At 31.8% G+C, this 26,139-nt stretch overlaps 3 protein-coding genes across 4 annotated transcripts in view; 2 read left to right on the forward strand and 1 right to left on the reverse strand.

Annotated features, from left to right (window-relative positions):
* LOC125877895 (uncharacterized) overlaps window positions 1-26,139 on the reverse strand; it is a gene marked incomplete at its 3' end in the record, with an annotated part of 211,228 nt that overhangs the window by 35,207 nt on the left and 149,882 nt on the right. The window lies entirely within an intron of this gene.
* On the forward strand, window positions 10,134-10,930 carry LOC125877919 (defensin D1-like). 2 transcript variants are annotated; one of them, XR_007447642.1, is made up of 2 exons: window positions 10,134-10,364; window positions 10,609-10,661. XR_007447642.1 is itself a non-coding variant. In XM_049559212.1 (2 exons), the coding sequence occupies exons 1-2, from the start codon at window positions 10,304-10,306 to the stop codon at window positions 10,928-10,930; spliced, it is 264 nt and encodes an 87-aa protein (XP_049415169.1). In that variant the 5' UTR covers window positions 10,134-10,303. The 2 variants fall into 2 exon arrangements, 1 of the variants encoding a protein (XP_049415169.1); XM_049559212.1 differs by lacking the exon at window positions 10,609-10,661 and adding an exon at window positions 10,728-10,930.
* LOC125877920 (defensin D1-like) lies at window positions 17,966-18,489 on the forward strand. Its single transcript, XM_049559213.1, has 2 exons — window positions 17,966-18,026; window positions 18,287-18,489. Exons 1-2 carry the CDS (start codon window positions 17,966-17,968, stop codon window positions 18,487-18,489), a joined length of 264 nt encoding a protein of 87 aa, XP_049415170.1.

Here is a 26,139-nt window from a genome sequence, read left to right on the forward strand (position 1 = left end):
GTCTCTTTATTTTTATTTTTATTTTTTCTTTTCTTTTTAGGGACTTAATATGAAACAAAATATTTTTTTTGATAAAATCATTTTTCAGTGTTTAGTTACTTAAAAATATGTTCTAAAAATATTATAAATTATAAGAAAAAAGGACATCTGTCACTTTTTAAGGAATCTAATAGGAGTGAGTTATTTTTCTTTAAATAATATTTTAATTCTTCATTTTAATTATTTCAATCGGTACTTATGTATATTAAATGTTCAAAAACATCATAAAATCATTATTTCTCTGTCATATCTTTCACATTGTATTATTAATTACGAATGACATTTTTAAAATCATTAAAAAAAGGTTAAAAAAAAATTTATTCTCTTATATCAAACACAGCCTTAGTGATTTTTTAATAACATATATCTAATAAATAATATAAAACCTCAAAAAAATCTGAATTTATAATTATTCTACTTGTTACCATTCATTGATCCATTTACCAATATTCGAACATTTAAAATTACTTTTTCTAATTTTATTCTATATTCTTCTTTTTTATTCAATTGAAATTCTGATATATATATTTTTAAATATGGAGAAAATTCTATTGGGAGCATCACCCTCGAATGGACTCCGCATTGTATAATTTGTATTTAATCGGAGCTCCAATGCTAACTCTTAACACCGGATCAAGTGGGAAACCAAAAAATAAAATGAAAACTAAACAAAAAATGGAGAACAGTTGGGTGAAAATAAGACCAAAATTAATGCAATTCAATCTTTAAAATGTTACATTTAAAACAACCCACACTATTCATATTTAATACAGACAGAAAAAAAATTGTCAAATTTATCAGTTACACTTTTGTTTTAGTTTTGACTCTCTTCACATTGGAATCCCATCGTCAAATGTCATTAATTTCAATGGCAAATAAAAATTAATGATATTGCCACATTTTTTTATTTTTAATAATTATTTTATTTATTTAAAGTCGAGTTAAAGTAAATATCATATTTTTAATTAATTATGTTTTTTCTAGTATGTGTGTGTAATCATACAAAAATTAATACGAAAGTTCTTTCACTTATAATGACATATATTTAATAAGGTTGTAATTAAGTCATTGTACTTTATTTTACTTACGGAAAAGGGTCATATTTGCTCTTCTACTCTTAGAAAAGGGTCATATTTACCCTTCGTCATACTTTTTTGATACACTTTTTTGAATAACAGCCACAAGTATACCTTGACTTGATTAAAATTCATTTTTTGATATTTTTCTGAATTACAATCATAAACAAAGCAGCCGAAATGACCGCTAAGGTGATCTTGTCAAAACGCCCTTTCAAGTACACGCTTGTGGACGTTTTGGTAACACTTATGCTTCTCAACAATCTTTTCTCTAGGATAAAAAGGTGATTCTTTTGAGATCTTGTAAAGCTACGGAGAGAAAGTTGAAGGCCATTGTCTATGTATTATCATGTTTTGATGGCTAAATTAATGTGAAAGGATGGGTATTGAAATCGGGTTAATGGGTCTTTATTTTGGTTAGGTCGAATTTTACTATATGGGTCAGATAGAATACTAAATAGAAAATAAAATTTTAATTATAATAAAAATATATACACATGGAGCCATGTAAGCGCCATGTAGGCGTCACGTAGACTTATAAAAATGGTGACACAATACTTAACTGTACAACGGCAAATATGTGCCTAAAAGGTGGATGGTAAGGGCAAATATATCAAAAAAGTATGACGAAGGGTAAATATGACCATTTTCTAAGAGTTCAAGGGCAAATATAACCCGTTTCCGTTTTTTTTTGGGGGGGGAGGGGGGGTAATGTGGTTGGGGTAGAAAAATAAATAAAAATAAAGTCTTAATTTTGGAAAAACATCTTCCAAAACATTTAAGCCAACCAAACATGAGAAATTGGAAAACAATTTTCAGAAAATGTTTTCCTTCATAATTAATCATCCCTCAACTATGATTCAAATCTAATGTACATCCTTATATTATCTAAGTGAGCAAAGGACATTCTTATACTATCCAAAAATTAACAAGAATTACCCTTCAATCTATTTTTGTCAAGAAACTGATTGAACCAATAAAAAATATTTTTTTTTTTAATTTGGTCATGTCTTAGCCACGGTGAGAAGATCAAAGTTACCTAAAAAGAATAAGGATATGAATATGAAATGAATCTCTCATTCTCGAAATTTAAATTTTGTGTGTTCTTAGTTTTTATGTATTTTGCATCATCAAGTAAATTGACTGGCAACAATACATAAGTCTTGAAATAATATACAGTAGGTTCCCGATGGTTAGAAAAATTATTTAAAAAATACTATGCCCAACTATTTAGAGATTGTATTTAATGAAATATTCAGTATGTATGTATGTTATATACAATGCAATTCACATTTTATACAATGTACAAAAATACTGGAAATTTAGGGAAATTACGTACATGTTTAGTTATGAAAATAAAATAATTGCTTTATTTGAAATTTTTAAAGTTGGAGTTCTATTTGACCATACTTTTTACAAAGAATATTTAGAATTTGAATATATTTTGTCTGAATATGATTTAAACCCTCAATTTCTAAAATTAGAAAAATCACCCAACTCAACTAGCTTAACCATGTGTACATATATTCATTTGACTTGACACATTTTTTTTGTTGGTGGTGTGAGTTTCTTAAAAAATAGAACAAAAGGATGAATCTTGCAACTTTTTGGATAGTGCAAGTCTTGAAATAATTATATAGTAGGTTCCGATGGTTAGAAAGATTATGTAAAAAATACATTTTAAAAATATTATGCCCAACTATTTAGAGATTTAATTTAATAAAATAGTTAGTATGTATGTACGTTATATACAATGCAATTCACATTTTATACAATGTACAAAAATGCTGGAAATTTAGGGAAATTATGTACACGTTTAGTTATGAAAATAAGAAAAAATAATTGCTTTATTTGAAATTTTTGAAGTTGGAGTTGTATTTGACCATACTTTTTAAAAAGAATATTTAGAATTTGAATATATTTTGTCTGAATATGATTTAAACCCTCAATTTATGAAAATTAGAAAAATCACCTAACTCGACTAGCTTAACCATGTGTACATATATTCATTCAACTTGACACATTTTTTTTGTTGGTGGCGTGAGTTTCTTAAAAAAATAGACAAATGAATGAATCTTGCAACTTTTTGGATAGTGCAAGAATGATTTTAGATTTAAGTCATACTTTAGGAATGAATTTAGCCAAAAACTCTACCAAACACACCCTTAATGAAGAACTTGTAGAAGTGTATAGTTTATGGAAGAGTATCTAACATTATGGATGAATCATTTGATTATGAGTTTGCTATGTGTCTCTTAGTTAAAATTAGGGCAAACTTGGGCTAAAATATTATGACACGGGTATATTTGCACCTTAAGTATAATAAAAGGGGTATATATGTATCGAAAATATAACGAAGAATTTATTTAAACTATTTCTAATAGTATAGAGATTATAGCCGTTAAAATGGGTTTAGCCCATGGGGCTGGTCCAAATCAGCCCATTTAAAACTAGGGCTTATAAGCCCAACCCATAGAAGCCCTTGGCCCTTGAGGCTTGATCCAAGCTGGGTCGGGGTCGGCCCATGGGGCCAAAATTATTTATTTAAGGGTATCTTACAATACTCTCTTTAGTATATGATCTAATTATTTAAATGCACGTTATGTTGTAATAGTATGAATCTTACCAGATTTTGGTACGTCCAAATACATGTATCTCGGGATACGGACTCAAAATTAAGTTAGTTTTTTTCTAGATACACTCTATCTAAGTGGATTCACATGTATCTAGGATACATAAACAAATTCTGCAACCTCGCTTCCCTCCGATCTCGCTTGCCACTCTCTTATCTCGCTCACGTATCTAAGATGCATCATAATAGATACATGTATCTCGCATATCTAGTATCCTAGATATATATTCTAATTACACTAGATCTTTTGCTAGTGTTATTGAAACAACACCATTATTAGCTATATTTGATTTGAAAATCTTCTCATTTTCTTGATGTTGTAGAATTTTAATTTTGAAAAGAAAAAAAATGATAAAAAAAGAAGGGCTAGCCCGCCCTAGTCCTCGATCCTTCTTAGGGTTGGATTGGGTTGGGTTGAGCATTTTCAGGCCCTTCCAAATGAAGAGCCGGCCTGCCCTACCCCTTCAAATTTCTTGACCCGCGAGACTTGAATCGGGTGGAGCTGGGCTGACCCTTTTTGACAACTCTGTCAGAGATAGACTTAACCTTTTTCCGTAAAATATTTCTAGCTAATAGCGTTTTCTTTATATATGTGTGTGCTAGTGTATATATTAGTATTTTAAAGCTCACATATATGTATTTGAAAGAATGTTCGTCTTGTGAATGGAAAAATAATACTCCCTTCGTTTCTAAAATAATGTCATAGTTTGACATGTACCAAAATGATAGAGTTTAGAAAAGTAAAAAAAAACTTTTCAATTTTGTGGTCCTAAATAAAATTTGTGTCAAATATATTAAATTACCCTTTAATCTCGTTGTCTTAAACATGCCACACAGAAAGATGAAATTTAAGTGTTGCCAAAAAGAAAAGGAAGCATTCTTTTTTAAACAGACTAAAAAGGAAAGCAGGTCATTCTTTTCAAAATGAAGTAAAAAAAAAGGATCCTTGGATGAAAATCAAATGTTACACTTGTGCATGTGCAAACATGAATGTATTTTTATTTTTTTTTCAAAGAGAGCAAACATGAATGTATTTTTTTTAGTTCCCTTTCACATATGTGCATGTGCATATATTATTACTTCTATTGCTCGATAATGTACTTGAGAGAATGGTTTACCCATAAATGAAAAACATGACAATAAGGAGGATCCTTAATTTCTTGAGTTTGAAGTGAATCTTGCAATTATTGGTAAATGTAATGACCCTTATGGTTGTTTTGTGTTTTTGTTATGTTTTTTTTTTTTTTTTTTTTCCTTTTATCCCTTTTACAGCTTATGTATGTCATTTTTATATATAGGGATGAGTGACATGATTTTTGAATTTTGATGAGATTTTTAGTTTTGAAAATTGGTAAATTTGACCAAATTAAAATTCCAGGTAAATGCTCTCGAAATTGAATTTTGACTGTTCTATTAGGTCCAAAATGGAAATTTTGAATTATTTGGATAGGTTGTACGGATCACAAAGTGTTTGGGAGTGATTTAAAATGTGAGTTTGACAGGCTTCTCCCAAGGCAAGGACTAAGGGATTCTTCATTGGTTGAAAATTCTGAGTTTAAGAAACTTAAGATTGACCATGGTTAATATTTCATCTAGACGATCCAGAATTGGTGAGTTGGCGGTTCCAGCATATCCTAAGTGTGGTTTTTAGTCAATATACACATTTTCTGTTTCCATGGAGTCTTGAACAAATCTCGAGGATTCAATCAAAGCTTGACTGAATGTAGTAGTTTTTGCCAATTAATGTATATGGTGCTACTCACGATTGTGAAGTATAATCTTCTGAAGAATCTCACAAGTGCAAGATCTTTGTTCGCATATACAATGTTTGATTTTTTTAAACCTAAGTCTAGAGCGTTTCTCGCAATTATAATGTTGTATTCACAATTGCGGGATCAGAGTAGTGTCTCTGGGGGAAGGGGGGGGGGGGTTATGAGAGGTTTGCAATGATGATGGTTGGTTCAAAATTGTAATACTTGGTCGGGATCCAGTTCCTCACAATTGCAATGATCCATTCACAATTGGAAAGATTTCAAGATTTTGGTAGGTATTTCAAGATTTGATTATGGTGGGAGGGGGGGGGGGGTGAAGTGAAGAATCTAACCTTTCATCTACACATCCCCCACCAATCTATCATCGAATTAAAGATTAAATTAGTGTTTTAAATTGGGGAATCGAGGAATTTTTCCCCCAAAGTGAGTTTTATGTATTTCTTTATTTATATTTGGGTGTTAATTAATGGTTCATTTTAGCTAACTTTTTATCCATGAGTTTCGCAAGATATGGATAAAACTATTTTGAAAGAAATTTCCAGATTCGACACTTGTATGTCTCGAAGTTGACATTTTGAGCCGATTCTTTTCATGGAAAGATAGGTGACTATAAAATCATTTACTATATCGATTGCATATTTGACTAGATTGGGATTATTCAGAGTTTTTAAAGAAAGGAAAAATCATAATTTAAATTTTTAGGTTTTGATTAAGAAAAATTGAGACTTTCTTTGACTCTTTATGAAGTGTTAGTGTAATGTTTAATTGAACAAATGGGGTAATGGGTAGTAAAGATCTGTATAAATGAGATGACGAGCATTTAGATAGGTACCAGAAGCATGATATGAGTTATTTGATTATTTTCCTCGTTTGGATTGAATTCCATGACTCGTAAGCATATTTTAAAGGATATGTGATTTACTTGGTTCATATTCATTATTATTTTGAATTTGTATTAATATTATGGCATCACTATTGGACGTATGCATTACATTTCATTTTGATTGAAGCACACATATGCATATGTTATAAAGATCGGATTGGCATGCCTACCAGGTTTATGATCTTATGAGTCCTTCATAAATCCCGACTATCTGATAGATTAAGCACAATGACGTACCTTGAAGTAAAGTCACATCTAGGAGTGGCAAACGAGCGAGTCGAGCCGAATATGAGTCGATAAAAAAATGAGTTAAATAACAATGGGTAAGTTACTTGACTCGACTCACATTTTAAATGGGTAAAAACAAGTTACCCAATGGATAATATAGGTAACCATATTTACCCATATTATAATAGAAATCTTGTTAAAAGCTTTAAAAACCAAAGAAAAATAAAATTTATCACTTTACTCCACCCCCTACCAGCCCCCCTATCCCAAAAAAATGTAAAAATTTTTTAAAAAAAAATTTCCACCCCACCCCTACCAGCCCCCTACCACCCCCCACACCCCATCCCAAAAAAAAATAACAAAATTTTAAATTTTNGTCTCAGAACCAATGCAAATGGCATGTTCAGACAAATAATGAAGAGATGACCCTTTTCATAACAATACACAATTCACAACAATACAACATCAACAATGATTCAACAAGCCTTTCAACCCAGTCTCAAACATCACACATCAACAATTAAACACATTGTCTTTTATTACCCCCTTTTCATCATTAGAAAATAATCAATATGTACAAGTCAATCCATCACCAAGTCTCATTACCCCCAAACACATATCACAAGGAAATACACGAATTTCATACACTTAACAAGGGTTTAGAAATCCACTTGCCTTAAATAACCGAATAATCACTCCGAGACTTGAGCCTTCCCTTTCGTTGAGCTTCCAAATCAATGCAATCTATTCAAGTACATATTCACAATAGGATTTCGAAACTAACAACGCCCATATTATTATAGGTTTAGCCTAGACCCAAAAGATCACCCAAATCTATAATTAAGTTCCTAAGTTTCAAAACTTAGATTAAGTTCCAATTCTTTTCCAATATAATAATTCGAATAATATTCATATAATATAACATACCTAATATTTAATTGTATATCTCAATATTATTAACACTTGAATTTTATACAGTAATCACAAGAAGAACTCAAGTTCATGGTGAAGTTACCAAACCAGTAACTTGCACTCGAGAAAGTAAATTGATTAAATACTCCATCCCATCCTTCTAATTATTGAACTATAAACTGCTAATCATTACCCATAAATTAATAATAAAATGCATGTCCTCACAATAATCCACCACAAGAAAACGCTTTCCAGTGCCATTTATTTTTCCTTTTTTTTTATTTTTCCTTTTCTAACTTTTCAATTTCTGCACTTTATTCAATCAAACAAATATATGACTTGTGGTCATTAATTCAACTATATGACCCTTAATATTGATAAACTTCCAACCAACTCGTTGTATCCTTCCAATTATATATATAACCGTTATATTATAATCATATTAAGATATATGCTTATCAATTCAATTGATAACAAAATATTTCAAAGGGACGAGCATACTGACCTTAGGAGTATGGAGCATCTGTAGATGTTTTCCGCCACAGTTTCTTTTCTTCTTTTTTTTTCTTAGTTAATGACTTCAAAATAGTAAATCCTACTTACTTTATTTTAATAAATCTAGGTTAAGAGGTCTAAGGTATTAAATAACTAGGGACTTGACCCATTAATCAACAATTAAATAATAAATTGTTTAATAATTGCCCATCAACTAATTAACTAAAGTTAGACGAATAGTTCAGAATTTTCAAAAAAATAATTTTTTGGGTCATTACATAACTATGGTTACCCATATTATCCATTGGGTAACTTGTTTTTACCCATTTAAAATGTGAGTCGAGTCGAGTCGAGTAACTTATCCATTTTTATTTAACTCATTTTTTGATCGACTCATATTCGATTCGACTCGCTCATTTGTCACTCCTAGTTATAACCAAAAAAAAAAAGATGTTAAATAATGGATTGAAAGTACAGTTTGTGAAAGAGCTGTATTTGATATCAAGAGAACGGTGGACGGTCTTCAAACTTCTTTTTGGATCTGACCGAATCAGAGCTCCTAAGAGCTATTAAGTAGTAAAACTTTAAAAAAAAAAAAACAAATTCACTTAATGACCCAATGTCTGAACCATTTAGATTCAAACCCCATTAAGTGCACACAAATTAGGCCTATATGTCTATTTGTGCACAACAAAAGTTGAAGAATATAAATATGAGCTGCAACCAAATTAAATAACATTTTTATAGATAAAGTTTTTACTTTCAACCTGTCATCCAATTTATTTGAAAATCAAGTTTATTGTGTTTTGAACACAAAAGTAGAAAAAAATCGAGCTAAATAACATGTATATTAACATAAAAGGATGGTGACTTCATTAAAGCAATTTGTGAAGATAGAATTGATCGATTAGTAGAAGTCTTTACCAATCAAATGGCTCTTTGATCAATTCAAATTCTTTTCAATTAAAGAAATGCTAATTGTGCTAGACTAGTTCTTTGTACTTATTTTCCATTTTAATTGTCCATCTTATAAATTAATTAATTAAGCAAACTACTTCTTTTGGAGATATTTTAAAGTCAGGAATCTGAATCAAATTCTAGTCCATTATCTATAAGATAAGTGTCCATTTTAATTGTCATGTTGCACTTTTCGGAAGTCAAATTGACTAATTTTCATAGTGAAGTTAGATTACATTGAATCGATATTTTAAATAAAAAATTTAGATATTCAAAAACTATACAAAAAGTACTATAAATCGCAATTTTTTTCATATCGATATGATAAAAAAAATACATCATAAAACATCAGTCACAGTTCATATTGTTGGACTCTGAAAATGAAAATCATGACAGTTAAAAGAGAACAGATGAAGTATCTGACCAAAAATAACTCCAAGTAGGTCAACTCACATAATCATTTGAATATTCAATAACCTTGAAATTAGTTTTAATGATTGACAAACAAAATTTATGTTTAAAAGAAAACCAAAGACAGTGTTTCCATTTTTTTTCTATTTAAAAATCGACGAACATCTATCGATTTTAAAGTCTAAAATTGTAATTAAAGAGCATTAATAAAAGTTATGGATGTATTTGATCAACCAATATGAATGCTCCAGTGGTAGAACTGTTGATTCCCAGTTGAAACAATTCATTTTGGTGTTTTCTTTATAATTTATTAAAGGCATTATAAATAAATATGTCATTTAACTTGGCTTTAGCTGACATCTATGCCTTCCAACTTTGAGTTTGCACAAGTAGACACTTAAATTTGTATAAAATTGAAGAAATATGCACATTCATCCTACATGACAATTTTGTATCCTATGTGGTAGCCTACGTGTACTATGACATGTGGAACGCATGTGTTTACTTGTGCAGTTTCATACAAATCTAAGTGTCTATTTATGCACACCCAAAGCTTCTTGTGGAAAAATTTATTGTGTTCTTAGATTCTCTAATTTAGTAATTTAATTCTTGTGGAGATAAAGAATTGATCAATTTGTAGAAGACTTTATCACTCAAATGTCTCTTTGATCAATTCAAATTCTTTTCAATTAAACAAATGCTAATTGTGTTGGACTAATTCTTTTGTACTTGATGTGTCCTTTTAATTATCCATCTTATAATTAAATAAGCAAACATCCAACGTAATCCTTGAACAAATCAAATGGAATTAAGTTGACAACATGAGATTCCAACACTATAAATACCACCATTTCAATTGTTTGTTTCGTCACCTAAAAATCAACAGAAAATAAGAGCTATGGCAAAGTACACTACTTTTCTTGCCCTCCTCTTTTGCCTCGTCCTTGTTGCTGCAACTGGTGAGTCGACATGATTCTATAGCTACAAATATAATGGTTTGTTTAATATTACAAATTTTTAAAATATTTTTATCTTATTAAATTTTGTGACCAGTCAAACATGATTATATAGCTACCAAATATAATGATTTGTTTAAAATTATGAATTTTTAAAATATTTGGGAAATAAAATTTGTTTAGAAATTATGATAAATTTTCTATGTCAAGTACATAACATGATTTTCCAATTTTCTCATTTTTGCAGAAATACAAATGGCAGAAGGGAAATATTGTTGGAAAAAGAGTGACAAGTGGAATGGGCCTTGTCAANAATTTTCTATGTCAAGTACATTACAAGATTTTCCAATTTTCTCAATTTTGCAGAAATACAAATGGCAGAAGGAAAATATTGTTGGAAAAAGAGTGACAAGTGGAATGGGCCTTGTCAATACTCTTACAAATGTAGTCATCATTGCAAACACTATTATGGAGCTAAATATGGTATATGTAAGAAGTACAAACCATGGGGTCACAAATATTACTGGGCAAAATATGCTTGCTACTGCTACTCACCTTGCCACTACTAAGAATCTTTCGGTGTCTCATGGCTTGGTTTTGATTATGTAAACAAATAATTAAGAAGCTACCTATTTTATGTGTGTAACAATGTAATAAGGATGATTTATGTGTGCCCAAAGCTTTGCGTAATGAATAAATGTATTGTATTCAACCAACATGAATGCTCTGCTGGTTGAACTGTTTTAATGCCATGGTTCACACATGGGTTTTATTCCCGATTGAAACAATTCATTCCAACAAGCCAGAGAATGATATAGAGAACATGGACTTACCATTTGAGAAGTTTCTCTTGGATAGGGAAGTCAAATATAGAACGAACAATACTCGCACTCCATGAACTAACCGTAGAACCAACCGCCATCGTCGCCTCCATCTCTTCCTTCCTTCCTTCTCTATTGTGGAAGAAGACGGTGGTAGCTCCCCCACCATGGATTCAATAAATCATATCTTTCGATCAATCATCAAAAGCCCTAACTTTAGCTCCACCCCCATGGATAACTGATGGAGTTTAGACCCATGCATTTTTAGGTAGAAAATATAATGGAATATTCTTTATTATTCAAGAAAAGAATGAGCAATAAATAAAATTTTAATATTTAGAAAAGGTCCCCTATATATCGATCCTAACTAGTCCCAAACCTATAAAGAAAAGGTCCTACCAATCTTAGAGGGACAATATATATATTCTTTTTCCAAACCTATTAGAATAAGGGGTCTCCTATATATACCACTAGGAATTATGATTTCCTAAAATATATATGGAAAAAATCAAGATATAATTAACAAACCTTTTCCTTTTGAATTATCTACATTAATAGGAATAACGTCTCTCTGCCTTGCCTTCCTCCCTCAAAAGGATTTTTTTAGTACTACACACACCAATCAAGTCTAGTCAATGCCTAAAGTTATTGGCCGAGACTACCTTGATCATCATAGCTACTAAATAATTAAATTATCATGTGTTGACACTTCCTTCATGTTAACAACATTTGCAAATCATTTTGGTCGGTTTATTACTCTATTTTCCCTACATGTTGCAACGATTTACAACTATAGTTATATGGGTGCATCTACATCATTTTGATTAATATATTGCACACCCTTTCACTTCTGAACTACTGGGCTGATCAGCTAGTGGAGATTCACTTCTAGCTCTATGCAATCACTAACACCACAATATATTTCTGCTATTGCCTTTTCCTTTTGACTATCTAGTGAGACAATTCATTGAATGCCACATTACTACTAATAATTGATCATGGAGTCTTTTGATCTATGAACCCATAACTTGTAACCTTTTACTCTATTTGATACTCTAGTAATATGCACTTTTTTTCCCTCGGCTCAAGTTTTCCATCCCTTACACAAGCATACGTAGGATAACCAAACATCCTTCAAATAATCAGCAGGCAGGCAGGCGAACTGGACCGAAACTTAAAGCAATTTTGAACTCAATAGTTGTGGATAGAGATCTATTGATCAAATAACAAGTTGTATTAATTACTTCGGCCCAAAAATTCTTGCTAACAAGTCTAGAATAAGGTCTACCCTTCATGAGTACTATGGAGACTTTACACACTTTAAGGGCCTGTTTGGAAGGACACCCTGATAATTTGATTTGGTATAATTGGTGTAATTACACTGTCTTGTCCTGTTTGGAAGGACAGGTAATTACTTGGTCAGCAGGTAATTAGTGTAATTGACAGAGGGTAATTACACTGTAACACCCCAGAAAATTCTCGAACTAAGACTCGAACCGTTCTTCGTAGTGAGTGAGATTTTACCAAGGAATTAAAAATTTCTTAAGTGTTAAGGCCACTAGATGTAGCACCTTGAGTTCGAAAAAGAATTAAATTGGAAATAGCAAAATCTGAAATTTTGCAAGTTAAGCTAAGTATGAGTTTTGGGTCGACTTCAAACAACCATAACTTCCAGTTCAAGATGAGTTAGGTGTGATACCAGATACCGTAGGAAATACCTTTGAATTATCTTTCCAATGCCGCCGAGTTTGCTAAGTTTCGAGGTCGGATGAGTGAGATATGACCTTTTGAAGTTAGGCTGTCCAATTAAAGAAAGTCAAAACCGGGTTTTAGAGGGGTATTTTGGTCTTTTCCTTACCCAATCAGATTTATTTCGTTTTTAGTAATATTTTAGGGGTATAATCTGATTAGGTTCAGTTTTATAATCCTAGTTTACACCTAGGGTTTTAGTTGAGAGTTCAAGAAGAGAAAAGAAGAAGAGAGAAGAAGAGAAAAGAGGAGAGGATCAAGCGTTCATCGAGATTCTTGCGTGTTGTAGCGGATTTTCGCCATGTGTTTGATCCCTAAGAGGTATGTAAGCTTCCACAGTGTTGGGTTTGTTCACCCACACGCCAAACATGCTATTTTCAGTGCAAATTTCATTCTTGAAGTTGAAAGATTTGAGTTCATGATAGGAGTTCTTGATAGGTGTTCTTGAAGTTCATTATAAATCTTGTTGTGTTGGGTTTTGGATGATTTCTTGAGATCAAAGTGAGTGTTTTAAGGGATGTATTGAGTAGATTAGAGTGTACTTATGTTAAGTAATCAATTCTAAGTGATTGGGGAAGAAACCATTCGATTCTAGACGAAATAGGGTGAGAAAACGAGAAAATAAACTTACTGAATTTTCTGGGTTGGGGCCTGGCGCGATGCGCCTGCCAGAGCGCCCCAAACCCACCTCTGAAGTTTAGGGGCTGGCGCCCCGCGCCACCCATAGCGCCAAGGTCGCCTGCCCCACTTAGTTTGTCGTCGGTTGCCCCGTTTGAGTTCGTTTAAGTGCACCTTCACTCCTTTTCGATTCTAACTACTCTAAGCTATTTCTAAACACCTAAAATCATTCCTAACATGATCATAACCTTGAATTCATAAATCAAATTCAAGGAAGAGTTGAGAGTCAAGTTTGAGAGTTCTTTCAAGCCTTTTTGATAAGGTCCCTTAGAGTCTTTTTGAGGAGTCTTCTACAATTATTAATAACTTGTTTCAAGACTCGAGTAAGTGAGTATGAGGATGAGGAGAATGTATTCATGGATCTACTTTGTCATCATGAGATCCTTCATATCATGAACCAAAACTCTTGAATTCATAATTGACATTCAAGAAAGAGTTAAGAGTAAAGTTCAAGTAAGCCTTTGAGTTCAATTGTGAATCCTTTGAGATTAACTATAGATTTGAACTAAGTTCTGAGAAAGTAAGTAAGAGAATGAGAAGAGTCGTATACATGAGTTCATGTTATTATGTAGACCATCGAGTCGAGTTGTTTCATGCCCATAATTCTACATGAACTTCGTAAGTTGAGCATCTTTCAGAGAAGTGGTATCTTCAAGTTTTAAGCCTTTAAGTGTTGAGTTCCTAAGCCCTTTTGAGAAGTATATTTGAGTTCTTGAGTTGAGAAGTTCATGCTTATAATTCCACATGAACCCTTTGAGTTGATCATTCTTTAAATGAGTAGTATCATTGAAGTTCTTAAGTTCCAAGTATTGAGTTCTATCTATGGTTNTTCAGAGAAGTGGTATCTTCAAGTTTTAAGCCTTTAAGTGTTGAGCTCCTAAGCCCTTTTGAGAAGTATATTTGAGTTCTTGAGTTGAGAAGTTCATGCTTATAATTCCACATGAACCCTTTGAGTTGATCATTCTTTAAATGAGTAGTATCATTGAAGTTCTTAAGTTCCAAGTATTGAGTTCTATCTATGGTTATTGAAAACCTTGCATTGAGTCATTCATGTCCCTAATTCGGCATGAACCATATTTTAAGGAGTCTTTTACAAATGCTTTAACTTTGTTTTAAGACTCAAGCTTTGAAGTTAAGTAAAGAGTAAGAGTAAAGTCTTTTATAAACGTTTAAACTTCGTTTTAAGACTGAAAGTTTCAAGTTAAGCAAAGAGTAAGAGTTGAGTTCATTTCTCAAAAGTTATTAGGGAACTATGTATTCCCAAAGAAGTTTATAAATGTTTTCACATTTGAGCAAAGAAAAGGGAACATCGATTCCAAAAGAGCCTTTGGGCTAAGCTTTGAGCAATTATCTCAAACTAAATAAAGAGGTGTTTAAAACACATATGAGCTAAAGTATATTTTGGGAGTAGTATTGAGCACCGAAATAGGGATGCGAGTTCATATTAACTCAAATCTTCATAAGAACCATGTGGCCAACATGGGATTTAACGGGTCATACTTTTTAGATGATCATGTAAGTTAAGCTAGTGGATCCACTAAGTTAAGTAAGGTCCTATATCAAGGCAAGGTATAGGATGGTCCGTGGGAAACGTGAGGTAAAACGTTGTATCATCACTAGGGTTCATAGTGGTAGTTGTCGGTTAAAGAATCTCCCACTAAAGTTATATTACTTTTATATATAAGTAAAGTTGAGTTTGTTATTGCATTTTCTAGAACAAACTAAGTTGTTTTTACTGTTTTATAAAGCTTTCCATATATTGCATGTGTATTGTTGCTTTATATTGAGTTGAGTACCCAAAGTCGAATATCATATCTTTTAGTTGAGTACTTTATCCTTGAGTACTTCTGAGTTGAGTAAGTTTGAGTAGTCTTGAGTATTCTTGAGTATTCCTTGAGTTAAGTAAGTTTGAGAAGAGGTAAGTATGTTTCCTTTTTATCAAAGTTCAAGCTTATGTTTATGCTTTAGAATTCCTCTTACATGCTCGTACATTCCACGTACTGAACCATTTGGCCTGCATCTTCTCATGATGCAGACACAGGTATTCAGGATCATCAACAGGAGCTTCATTGATACATCCGAGAGTTTGAGTAAGCTATGGTGAGCTTTCTTGTTTTCGGAGGATTTCATTTACCTTTCAGTTATATCAGTTGTTAGGATGTCGTGGGTCTTGTCCCGACTTCCATCTTTATCAGTTAAAGGCTTCATAGATAGTCAGTATAGTTGAGAAGTCTGTATCATTTATTTTATTAAATATTTTAAAGACAAAAGTTGCCTTTTTATGGCGAGTTGTATATATTTTATTATACAGAGTTTTCTTTGGACTTAAAGTTGTATTTGAGTTTTATGGACTTTTATTTCAGTTTTAAGCTTTTGTATGCTTAAGTTAGTCTTTCGCTTGTAGTCAACCAGGATGAGGGTTCGCTTGGGGACCAACAATAGTTCTCGAGTGCTGGACACGTCCAGGATGTAAGCTCGGGTCGTGACATACACTCTACAATTCACAGGCAGAGGCTGTGAATTGTTGGTAATTACATGGTGTAATTACCACCTGATTACTTTTTAATTTCTTTTTTTTTTCTTTCTATTTTTATTTTTTTGTTTTAATTTTTTTTACTTCTATTATTTTAAGTTCTTTTTTTATTTTTATTATTCTAAAAATTTGTAAAAGTTTATTTTTTATTTTATATTATTATATTTCATTTTCTTCTTGTTCTCAACCTTACTTTACGCGATTCTATGTAATTTTCTCGTATTATCTATTTCTTTATGCCATGCTTATTTTCTCATTAGCATAATTTTATTAGTATTCTAATTTTTAAATTAAAATAGAATTTATTGTTAAGTAAGGTTATAGACTTATGGTTTCTTTATTAAGAAAAAATAAAAATAAATCATATTTATTGCTATGTTGAAATTTGTTATAAGAGTATTATGTTAAATTTTTTGGTTTGAATTTATAACTTATGTTATATTTTCAGTTTCATTTTGTTTTAGTAATATTGAATTTACATTGCACGTCATTTTTTAATTAGACTTGATAGATTATATATTTGTCAAACATTGAATAATTTATGACATTATATTTATATATTATTCTTTTTATCAAACATGCATTTCACGATATTCGTAGAAACTTCATACTTTTAGTTGTTACAATCAATTCAATTGTAATATATTAAATTTTGTCTAGTATAAATTTTAAATAATTAATTTTTTATTTTTAAAATTTATTATAAATTTATAATTGCAATTGTGCATCCAAACAGAACATGTGTAATTACACTGTGACATCCAAACAGGACATGTGTAATTACACCGTGGCAACCAAACAAGTCAGTGTAATTACTAGACAGTGTAATTACTAGGCTGGTAATTACTACCCTAGTAATTACACCAATTTCAATTACCAAGTGGCTTTCCAAACAGACCCTAAGTGTTTCATTCTCCAAGTGAAAATTATACCCTTGATCATCCAATGTCGAAAGAGAAATCAAATTCCTCTTCATTCAAGGAACATGCCAACACTTAATATTTCTGATAAAGCTAACAAACATTCTCAATTTGATATTATCAACGCCCTTTACATCTAATGAATTATAATCACATCGATTAACAATCTCATTTGTCTGTTTGTATGTTGCAAACCAATTCTTGTGTAGACATATGTCAACAATTTCACCAGAATCAAGAATCCAAGAATTGTGCTTAACATCACAAACTTTTCCTACATAGTCACTGTCATCTAAATTATTATTAGTACCACCAATGTTTGTAGAGTAATCAACTTTCTGCTTTCCTCTTTTATTTTTTTTGTTTAGGTCAATCTCTTTTGTAGTAACCCTACTTCCACCACTCATCGCAATTTTGCTTTCTTGCTCTAGACTTCGATCTGACGTTAGACTTTTTCCTATTAAAGTCTTTATATTATTTTCTTCCCCTACTCACAATACCTTAAGTACCCTTAGCTCTACTATCCGGAAAGCTCTTCTCAATTCTTTAGGGTTTACTGCAATAGTAACATCGTCAAGTTAGATACTTTCTTTTTCATACAGAAATGTATCGGCGATATAGAGTTGATCAATTAGTAGAAGACTTTAATTATCACTCAATAATGGTTCTTTGATCAATTCAAATTCCTTACAATTAAATAAATGCTAATTCTGCTGGACTAATTCGCTTGTACTTGATGTGTCCTTTTAATTATCCATCTAAATTAAATAAGCAAACATCCAACGTAACCTTGAACAAATCAAATGGAATTAAGTTGACAATATGAGTTTCCCACACTATAAATACAACTATTTCAATTGTTTGTTTCCTCACCAAATTAAAAATCCACACAAAATAAGAGATATGGCAAAATACACCACTTTTCTCGCCCTTCTCTTTTGCCTCTTCCTTGTTGCTGCAACTGGTGAGTCAACATGATACTATAGATACCAAATATAATGATTTGTTTAAGATTACAAAAAAAAATTAAATATTTTTTTCTTATTAAATTTTGTGACCAGTCAAACATGATTATATATAGCTACCAAATATTATGATTTGTTTAAAATTATGAATTTTTAAAATATTTGTTTTTTTTTTAGGAAATAAAATTTGTTTAGAAATTATGATAAATTTGCTATCTCAAGTACATACCATGGTTTTTCAATTTTCTCATTTTTGCAGAAATACAAATGGCAGAAGGGAAATACTGTTGGAAAAAGAGTGACAAGTGGAATGGACCTTGCCAATACTCTTATAAATGTAGTTATCATTGCAAGCACTACTATGGAGCTAAATATGGTATCTGTAAGAAGTATAAGCCATGGGGTCACAAATATTACTGGGCAAAATATGCTTGCTATTGCTACTCACCTTGCCACTACTAAGAATATTTTAGTGTCTCATGGCTTGGCTTTGACTATGTAAACAAATAATTAAGAAGCTACCTATTTTATGTGTGTAACAATGTAATAAGGCTGATTTATGTATGCAACTATTTTGGCCAAGCTTTGCTTAATGAATAAATGTATTGTATGTTTTTCTATGAGTATTAATTGATGTGAACTATGGTGTTTTTCTATATGAATACTTATTGTGTAAAGTATCATGCAAGGCTAAGCTAAAATGAATAATAACTACATGACTCCACATATATACATGCGTATTTATCACGCCCCAAGAGTAGACTCTATGCAAGATCGATACTCATGAATGCCATTGTTGGTCCTATCATACCCATAATATAGCATTAGACATGCCATACATCTAGACATGAACGAAAACATAGCTTAAAAGCATTCGAAGGGAAGTCTTGTAAATGAAACACTTTTCATTAATGTAAATCATAGTACTGAAATCACTGATAAAGGACACAGAGGTCAAACTGAAGCATAACTAGCTATCTACCAATGAAACCTCTAAATATAACTGAGTACTGACTTAATGACTATCATTACCTCTTCATTGAACTCATCAACTTTAATGGAGGTATGCCACCATGGATTCTTTGATTCCTCTCTCTTTGAAAATAAATTGTCCTCGAATTTGAATCTCGCAAAATAAAAAATACATGCATTAGTAAACAACATCCACTACTAGAAAACAACAATAATATGACCAAAACGACCATAAAAGAATCACTTTTAATTAATGTAAGTCATAGTATTAAATCACTAGCTATGACTATTTTGAAGAACATAGATGTCTCTTTTAAGGTTTTAGAATTTGGGGTGTGTTCAGCATAGGAAAATATTTTTCTAGTAAATGTTTCTTAGAAAATAAGTTGATTTCTAATTTATTTTCTTGTTCTTGGTTGGTGAGTGGAAAATATTTTCTAGTGTATAATTGGTGAAAAAAACATATTTTTTTAGAAAACATCTTTTATTTTTAGCTACAAAGTAGAAACATACTTTTTAGAAAAATAGTTTCTTACTTAGAAACCAACCTCGATAAATATCTGCCATTCAACCCCGACCTCGACCCAAGACCCAACCTCGCCTCAAGACTTGACCTCGATCTTGGCTCGAGACCCGACTCCTACTCCGACTTGAGACCCAACCTTGACTCAAGACCTCGACCCTGAGACCCGACCCAACTCGAGATTTATCCACAATGCTAGCCCTTACATGAGACTCAACCTTAACCCTAACCCAAGATTTGACCCCAACCACGACATGAGCCTGACCTCAATTGAAGACCCAGCTCTGACTCTGACCCGGACCCCGACCTGAGATCTAAACCCATCCTTAACCTCAACCTGACCCCAACCTTAACCTGAACTTGAGACCCCGACCTTGACTCGAGACCCAACCCTGACCCTGACTCAAGATCCGACCCCCACCCAAGACTTGACACAGATCCAAGACCCGAGACCTTGATCCCTGCCCGATCCTGACTCCGACCTGAGACCCAACCGAGACCTAGACCTAATACCTAAACTTGACCTCGACCCCAAACCTTGATCCAACCTTGAACTCGACACTCAATTTTCAATTTTTGAACCCTGATTTGACATTGACACCCGAAACTAAGACTCCAACTTGAGACCCGACCTTGACTCGAGACACAGCCCGCCTCCGACCTAAGATCCAACCTCGACCCAAGACTCGACCCCGACCCGAGACCTTGACTTGTGACACGACCCCGACCCGAGACCTTGACTTCACGTTGAGGATTTTATTTTGATTATTAATAAGAGGTTGCTAGATGCTCTGTCTAGTGGTATAAATTTATTTATTTATTTATAAAAAAGAGGAAATTATGTCCAAGTAGAATTGGAATCGCTAATATAACTTGGTTTGGCTTTGAAGAACAAAATTTAGAAGATTTGACCATCAACACTTCCATAAGCACCACATTGATGCTATGCAGACTAACTATAGCTATTCCCACACATTCAATCTTATTCTTGAAAAATAGTAGTCATTCTGATGGATTGTCACTTTTCTAATAAGAAACAATAACACTTGTTAATACTATCCCTTGTTATCTTAAGAGTAAATGAAATTTCTCTCATTTTCCTGAACATCTTCTGCAAATTTCCTTACAAACAAAAATATGGACTCTTTGTGTGATTCCTTACTAACCTTGAGTTCGACAAAGTAGTCCATAACCTTGGGACAATTGTGAAAATAACATGTATTAACACAAAGGGGTGGTGAACTCATAAAATTAAAGGAATGTGTGGAGATATAGAATTGATCAATTAGTAGAAGACTTTATCTCTCAAGCTCTTTGATCAATTCAAATTTTTTACAAGTAAAGAATGCTAATTGTGTTGGACTAATTCTTTGTACTTGATGTGTCATAATTTAATTATCCATCTCTTATGACTAATTTATCAAACATCCAACGTAATCCTTGAACAAATCAAATGGAATTACGTTGACAACATGAGTTTCCAACACTATAAATACCACAATTTCAATTGTTTGTTTCCACCCACCACAAGAAATCAATAGAAAATAAGAGTTATGGCAAAGTACACTACTTTTCTCGCCCTCCTCTTTTGCCTCTTCCTTGTTGCTGCAACTGGTGAGTCGACATGATTCTATAGCTACCAAATATAATGATTTGTTTAAGATTGAAAATTTTATAATATTTTTGTCTTATTAAATTTTGTGACTAGTCAAACATGATTATATAGCTACCAAATGTAATGATTTGTTTAAAATTATGAATTTTTTTAAAAAAAATTTTTTAGGAAATAAAATTAATTTAGAAATTATGATAAATTTTCTATCTCAAGTACATACCATGAGGTTTCCAATTTTCTCATTTTTGCAGAAATACAAATGGCAGAAGGGAAGTATTGTTGGAAAAAAAGTGACAAGTGGAATGGGCCTTGTCAATACTCTTACAAATGTAGTTATCATTGCAAGCACTATTACGGAGCTAAATATGGTATTTGTAAGAAGTACAAACCATGGGGTCACAAATATTATTGGGCAAAATATGCTTGCCATTGTTACTCACCTTGCCACTACTAGCAAACTTTCAGTGTCCCATGGCTTGGCTTTGACTATGTAGACAAATAATTAAGAAGCTACCTATTTTATGTGTGTAACAATGTAATAAGGATGATTTATGTGTTTAATCATTTTGGCCAAGATTTGCGTGATGAACAATTGTATTGTGTGCTTTTCTATGAGTTTTAATTGATGGGAACTATGCTATTTTTCTATATAATTATTATTGTGTAAAGTTCCATGCAAAGCTAAGCTAAAATTAAAATTTACTAACTTTAAGGGGAATACAACAAAAGTAACGGGCCTAGGGAGTGGAAGAACCAACTTTAACGAAATACAATCGGGGTAAATGAAATAGTAGCGGAAAGAACAAGGCCTACATATATAAATATAGTGAATGACAACAAAAGCTACAAAAGATCCATCCCAAAATCTAACAGGACTAGGCATATACAAATATACAGACTCTCAGAATACAAAAGACTAGTCAAAATATACGGAAGAGATGAGTCAATTCTAAATGCTGATAATTACGCTTACCCTCATCTACGACTATCAATTGTGTTGTATGAGGATCAACGCAAACGACTAGAGCTTGGATCTACATCAGGAAAAAGAGATGAAGAGTGTGGTATACATGAGTACCAAAATAACGGGTACCCAGTAGTAGGCCGATCGAGATTGATATTGTAAAACATAATAAAATGCGAGTAAGTAAATCGGTAAGTAAGTTAACTATAAGGGAATAATAATCGTAAGATAAGCCATTAGTCGCATAGGAAAAATCTTAGATTGAATCTAAGTAATCTAGATTTGTCTAGACCCCATAAGACTAGAAGGTGCATACAAAAGATAGAATAGAGGAAATTAATAATATGACCAAACCCCCATAAGCCTAACGAATACATACAAGAGCTTATATTAGGAAGAACAATACCAAGAGCATCTAAGAACATCAACAATAAACTCAAGCAAAGAGTAATTGAAATCTGACATTGGTATAGTCGCGAAGGAGGCAAAACTCATCCTGTAATCTTACATCAGAATGGCAACAATGAAGACTAGCCTATTCCTGAATCTTACATCAGAAGGGTCGGTCATTCCCAGAATTTGACATCAGAATATCCACGCAAACCTAGCTCCTTCAAGAATTTTACATAAAAAATATGGCTAGTCTTTTTCAGAATCTTACATAAAAAAAGCCACAACCAGACTAAGCATCTCTCAGAATCTTACATTGGAACAACTAGTCAATTCTGGAATCTTACATATCGGAATAAACATTGAGAACCTACATTCTCTGCAAATTTTACATCGAAATAGCTAGTCCCTTCTAGAATCTTACATTTGAAGACTACCACACAAGAGACTATCTTTCCCAGAATCTTACATCGGAGGATCCAATCACACAAAGAGTATAACTAATCATCTAAGGCAAGACTAAACATGAATTCAGTAATTCTGTTTTAAACACAAATTGGAAACAATTTTTAGTTTTGAAAATTGGTAAATTTGACCAAAATTAACATTCCAGGTAAATGCTCTCGAAATTGAATTTTGACAGTTCTGTTAGGTCTAAAAAGGGAATGTGGAATTATTTGGATAGGTTGTACGGATCACAAAGTGTTTGGGAGTGATTTAAAATGTGAGTTTGACAGAGATGTCCTATGCCTATAGTTTCGAAGCTTGTCCCAAGGCAAGGACTAGCAACATATGGGTTTCTTCATTGGTTGAAAAATTTGAGTTTAAGAAACTTAAGATTGACCACGGTCAATATTCCATCAAGACAATCCAGAATTGGTGATTTAATGATTACAACATATCCTGAGTGTGGTTTTTAGTCAATCTAGTACATTTTCAGTTTCCATGGAGTCTTGAACAAATCTCGAGGATTCAATCAAAGCTTGACTGAATGTAGTAATTTTTTTCAATTAATGTATTTGGTGTTGCTCATGATTGTGAAGTACAATCTTCTGAAGAATCTCACAAGTGCAAGATCTTTGTTCGCATATACAATGTTTGATTTTTTAAAACCTAAGTTTAGAGCGTTTCTCGCAATTATAATGTTGTATTCACAATTACGGGATCAAATTAGTGTCTCTGAGGGGGTATGAGAGGTTTGCAATGATGATGGTTGGTTCAAAATTCTGATACTTGGTCGGGATCGGGTTCCTCACAATTGCAATGATCAATTCACAATTGGAAAGATTTCAAGATTTTGGTAGGTATTTCAAGATTTGATTATGGTGGNGGTGAAGAATCTAACCTTTCATCTACACATCCCCACCAATCTATCGTCGAAATAAACATTAAATTAGTGATTGAAGAATTTTTTCCCCAAAAGTGAGTTTTATGTATTTCTTTTATTTATATTTGGGTGTTAATTAATTATTCATTTTAGCTAGCTTTTTATCCGTGAGTTTCGCAAGATATAGATAAAACGATTTTGAAAGAAATTTCCAGATTCGACACTTGTAGGTCTCGAATTTGACATTTTGAGCCGATTCTTTTCATGGAAATATGGGTGACTACAAAATCGTTTACTATATAGATTTCATATTTGACTAGATTGGGATCGTTCAAAGTTTTTAAGGAAGGGAAAAGTCATAGTTTAAATTTTTAGGTTTTGATGAAGAAAAAATGACACTTTCTTTGACTCTTCATGAAGTGTTAGTGTAATGATTAATTGAACAAATGGGGTAATGGGTAATAAAGATATGTATAAATGAGATGACAAGTATTTAAATAGATACCAGCGGCATGATACGAGTTATTTGATTATTTTCCTCGTTTGGATTGAATTCCATGACTCGTAAGCATATTTTAAAGGATATGTGATTTACTTGGTTCTTTTTTTTTTGTACTTGGTTCATATTCATTATATATTGAATTTGTATTAATATTATGGCATCGCTAGTGGACGCATGCATTACATTTCATTTTGATTGAAGCACACATATGCATATGTTATAGAGGTCATTATTGGTTATAACCAAAAAAAAATTGTTAATTAATGGGTTGAAAGTGCAGTTTGTGAAAGAGCTGCATTTGATACCAAGAGAACGCTGGACGGTCTTCAAACTTCTTTTTGGATCTGACTGAATCAGAGCTATTAAGTAGTAAAACTTTTTTAAAAAAATGCACTTAATGACCCAATGTCTGAACCATTTAGATTCAAGACCCCCATTAAGTGCAAATAAGTTAGGTTTAAATATATATTTGTGCACAACAAAAGTTGAAGGATATAAATATGAGCTGCAACTAAATTAAATAACATTTTTATATATAAAATTTTTACTTTCGATCTGTCATCCAGTTTATTTTGTAAATCAAGTTTATTGTTTTTGAACACAAGTAGAAAAAAAAAAAAGAGTTAAATAGCATGTATATATTAACATAAAAGGGATGGTGACTTCATAAAAGCAGTTTGTGGAGATAGAATTGATCAATTAGTAGAAGTCTTTACCAATCAAATGGCACTTTGATCAATTCAAATTCTTTCAATTAAAGAAATGCTAATTGTGCTAGACTAATTCTTTGTACTTGATTTTCCATTTTAATTGTCCATCTTATAAATTAATTAATTAAGCAAACTACTTCTTTTGAAGATATTTTAAAGTCAGGAAACTGAATCAAATTCTAGTCCATTATCTATAAGAAGAGTGTCCATTTTAATTGTTGTTGACAACCAATTTTGACCCTTCACATTATAGATTAATCATCGAGCTTCTTCAATTTCAAACGACTTAATATAATTAGTTTTATAAAATTCCAAAACTGGTTATTTTATGTAATTCTGTCACTTTTGGATTTCTAAAATAATAAATATGTTTTTTTATATTATTATGTATATAATTAGTATATTTTATGAATGTTCGAAAATCATCTCAAAAAGATTTTATTTTTTAGTTAAATGTTTTATTAATTAGTTTAATTTGAGTTGATTTATATTTTTTAATTAACCAATTTATAGTCAAGTTAATTATCTTGTTTCGTTAAGATTAAGAAGCTCATTAATTAATTTATATTAAGGAAAAATCACCCCATATACACATTTAAGAGTCAATATTACAGGTTTTAAATCTACTTTTAAAAAATTCTTGCTTATAACAGTTTAATTACGGGTTATAACATATCACTAATTATTTATAAATTAATTAAATTTTACTTTATTAAATACGTAATTTTTTATAATTTTATATTATTATTAAATTATTTAAATAAAGAATACCCCATAATTATCTCTTACACAATTATAGGGATTTTACATTGATTACACTTCCTTATTTAATGTTATACTCATAACCTCCCATTAGTCAATCCCACCACCCTTCCTCCACACATATCCAACTATACACGTTATCACCCCACTTTCACCTTCTTCTCTCCCATTTTTCTCACCAGCCAACTATACCAACATTCAATCTTTCATCCAAATTTTTTTTTCCCAACAAAATTATGTCTAAGAAACCCATTGAAACGCCTCAAAAGAGTCCCAGATTGGGTGAAGGAACATCTAATGATGATGTTCATGTTTCAAATTTTAATATATTAACTCAACCCCCCCCC

Source organism: Solanum stenotomum, chromosome 9 (genome assembly GCF_019186545.1).
Source record: "Solanum stenotomum isolate F172 chromosome 9, ASM1918654v1, whole genome shotgun sequence".
In the NCBI taxonomy this organism is placed as follows: Eukaryota; Viridiplantae; Streptophyta; class Magnoliopsida; order Solanales; family Solanaceae; genus Solanum; species Solanum stenotomum.

Excerpts from the sequence above, each read along its gene's own strand:
- LOC125877919 (XM_049559212.1), top strand. The coding sequence starts at position 10,304 with ATGGCAAAGTACACTACTTTTCTTGCCCTCCTCTTTTGCCTCGTCCTT. Across the intron at positions 10,365-10,727 it reads CGTCCTTGTTGCTGCAACTG|AAATACAAATGGCAGAAGGA; the intron begins GTGAGTCGACAT and ends TCAATTTTGCAG.
- LOC125877920 (XM_049559213.1), top strand. The coding sequence starts at position 17,966 with ATGGCAAAATACACCACTTTTCTCGCCCTTCTCTTTTGCCTCTTCCTT. Across the intron at positions 18,027-18,286 it reads CTTCCTTGTTGCTGCAACTG|AAATACAAATGGCAGAAGGG; the intron begins GTGAGTCAACAT and ends TCATTTTTGCAG.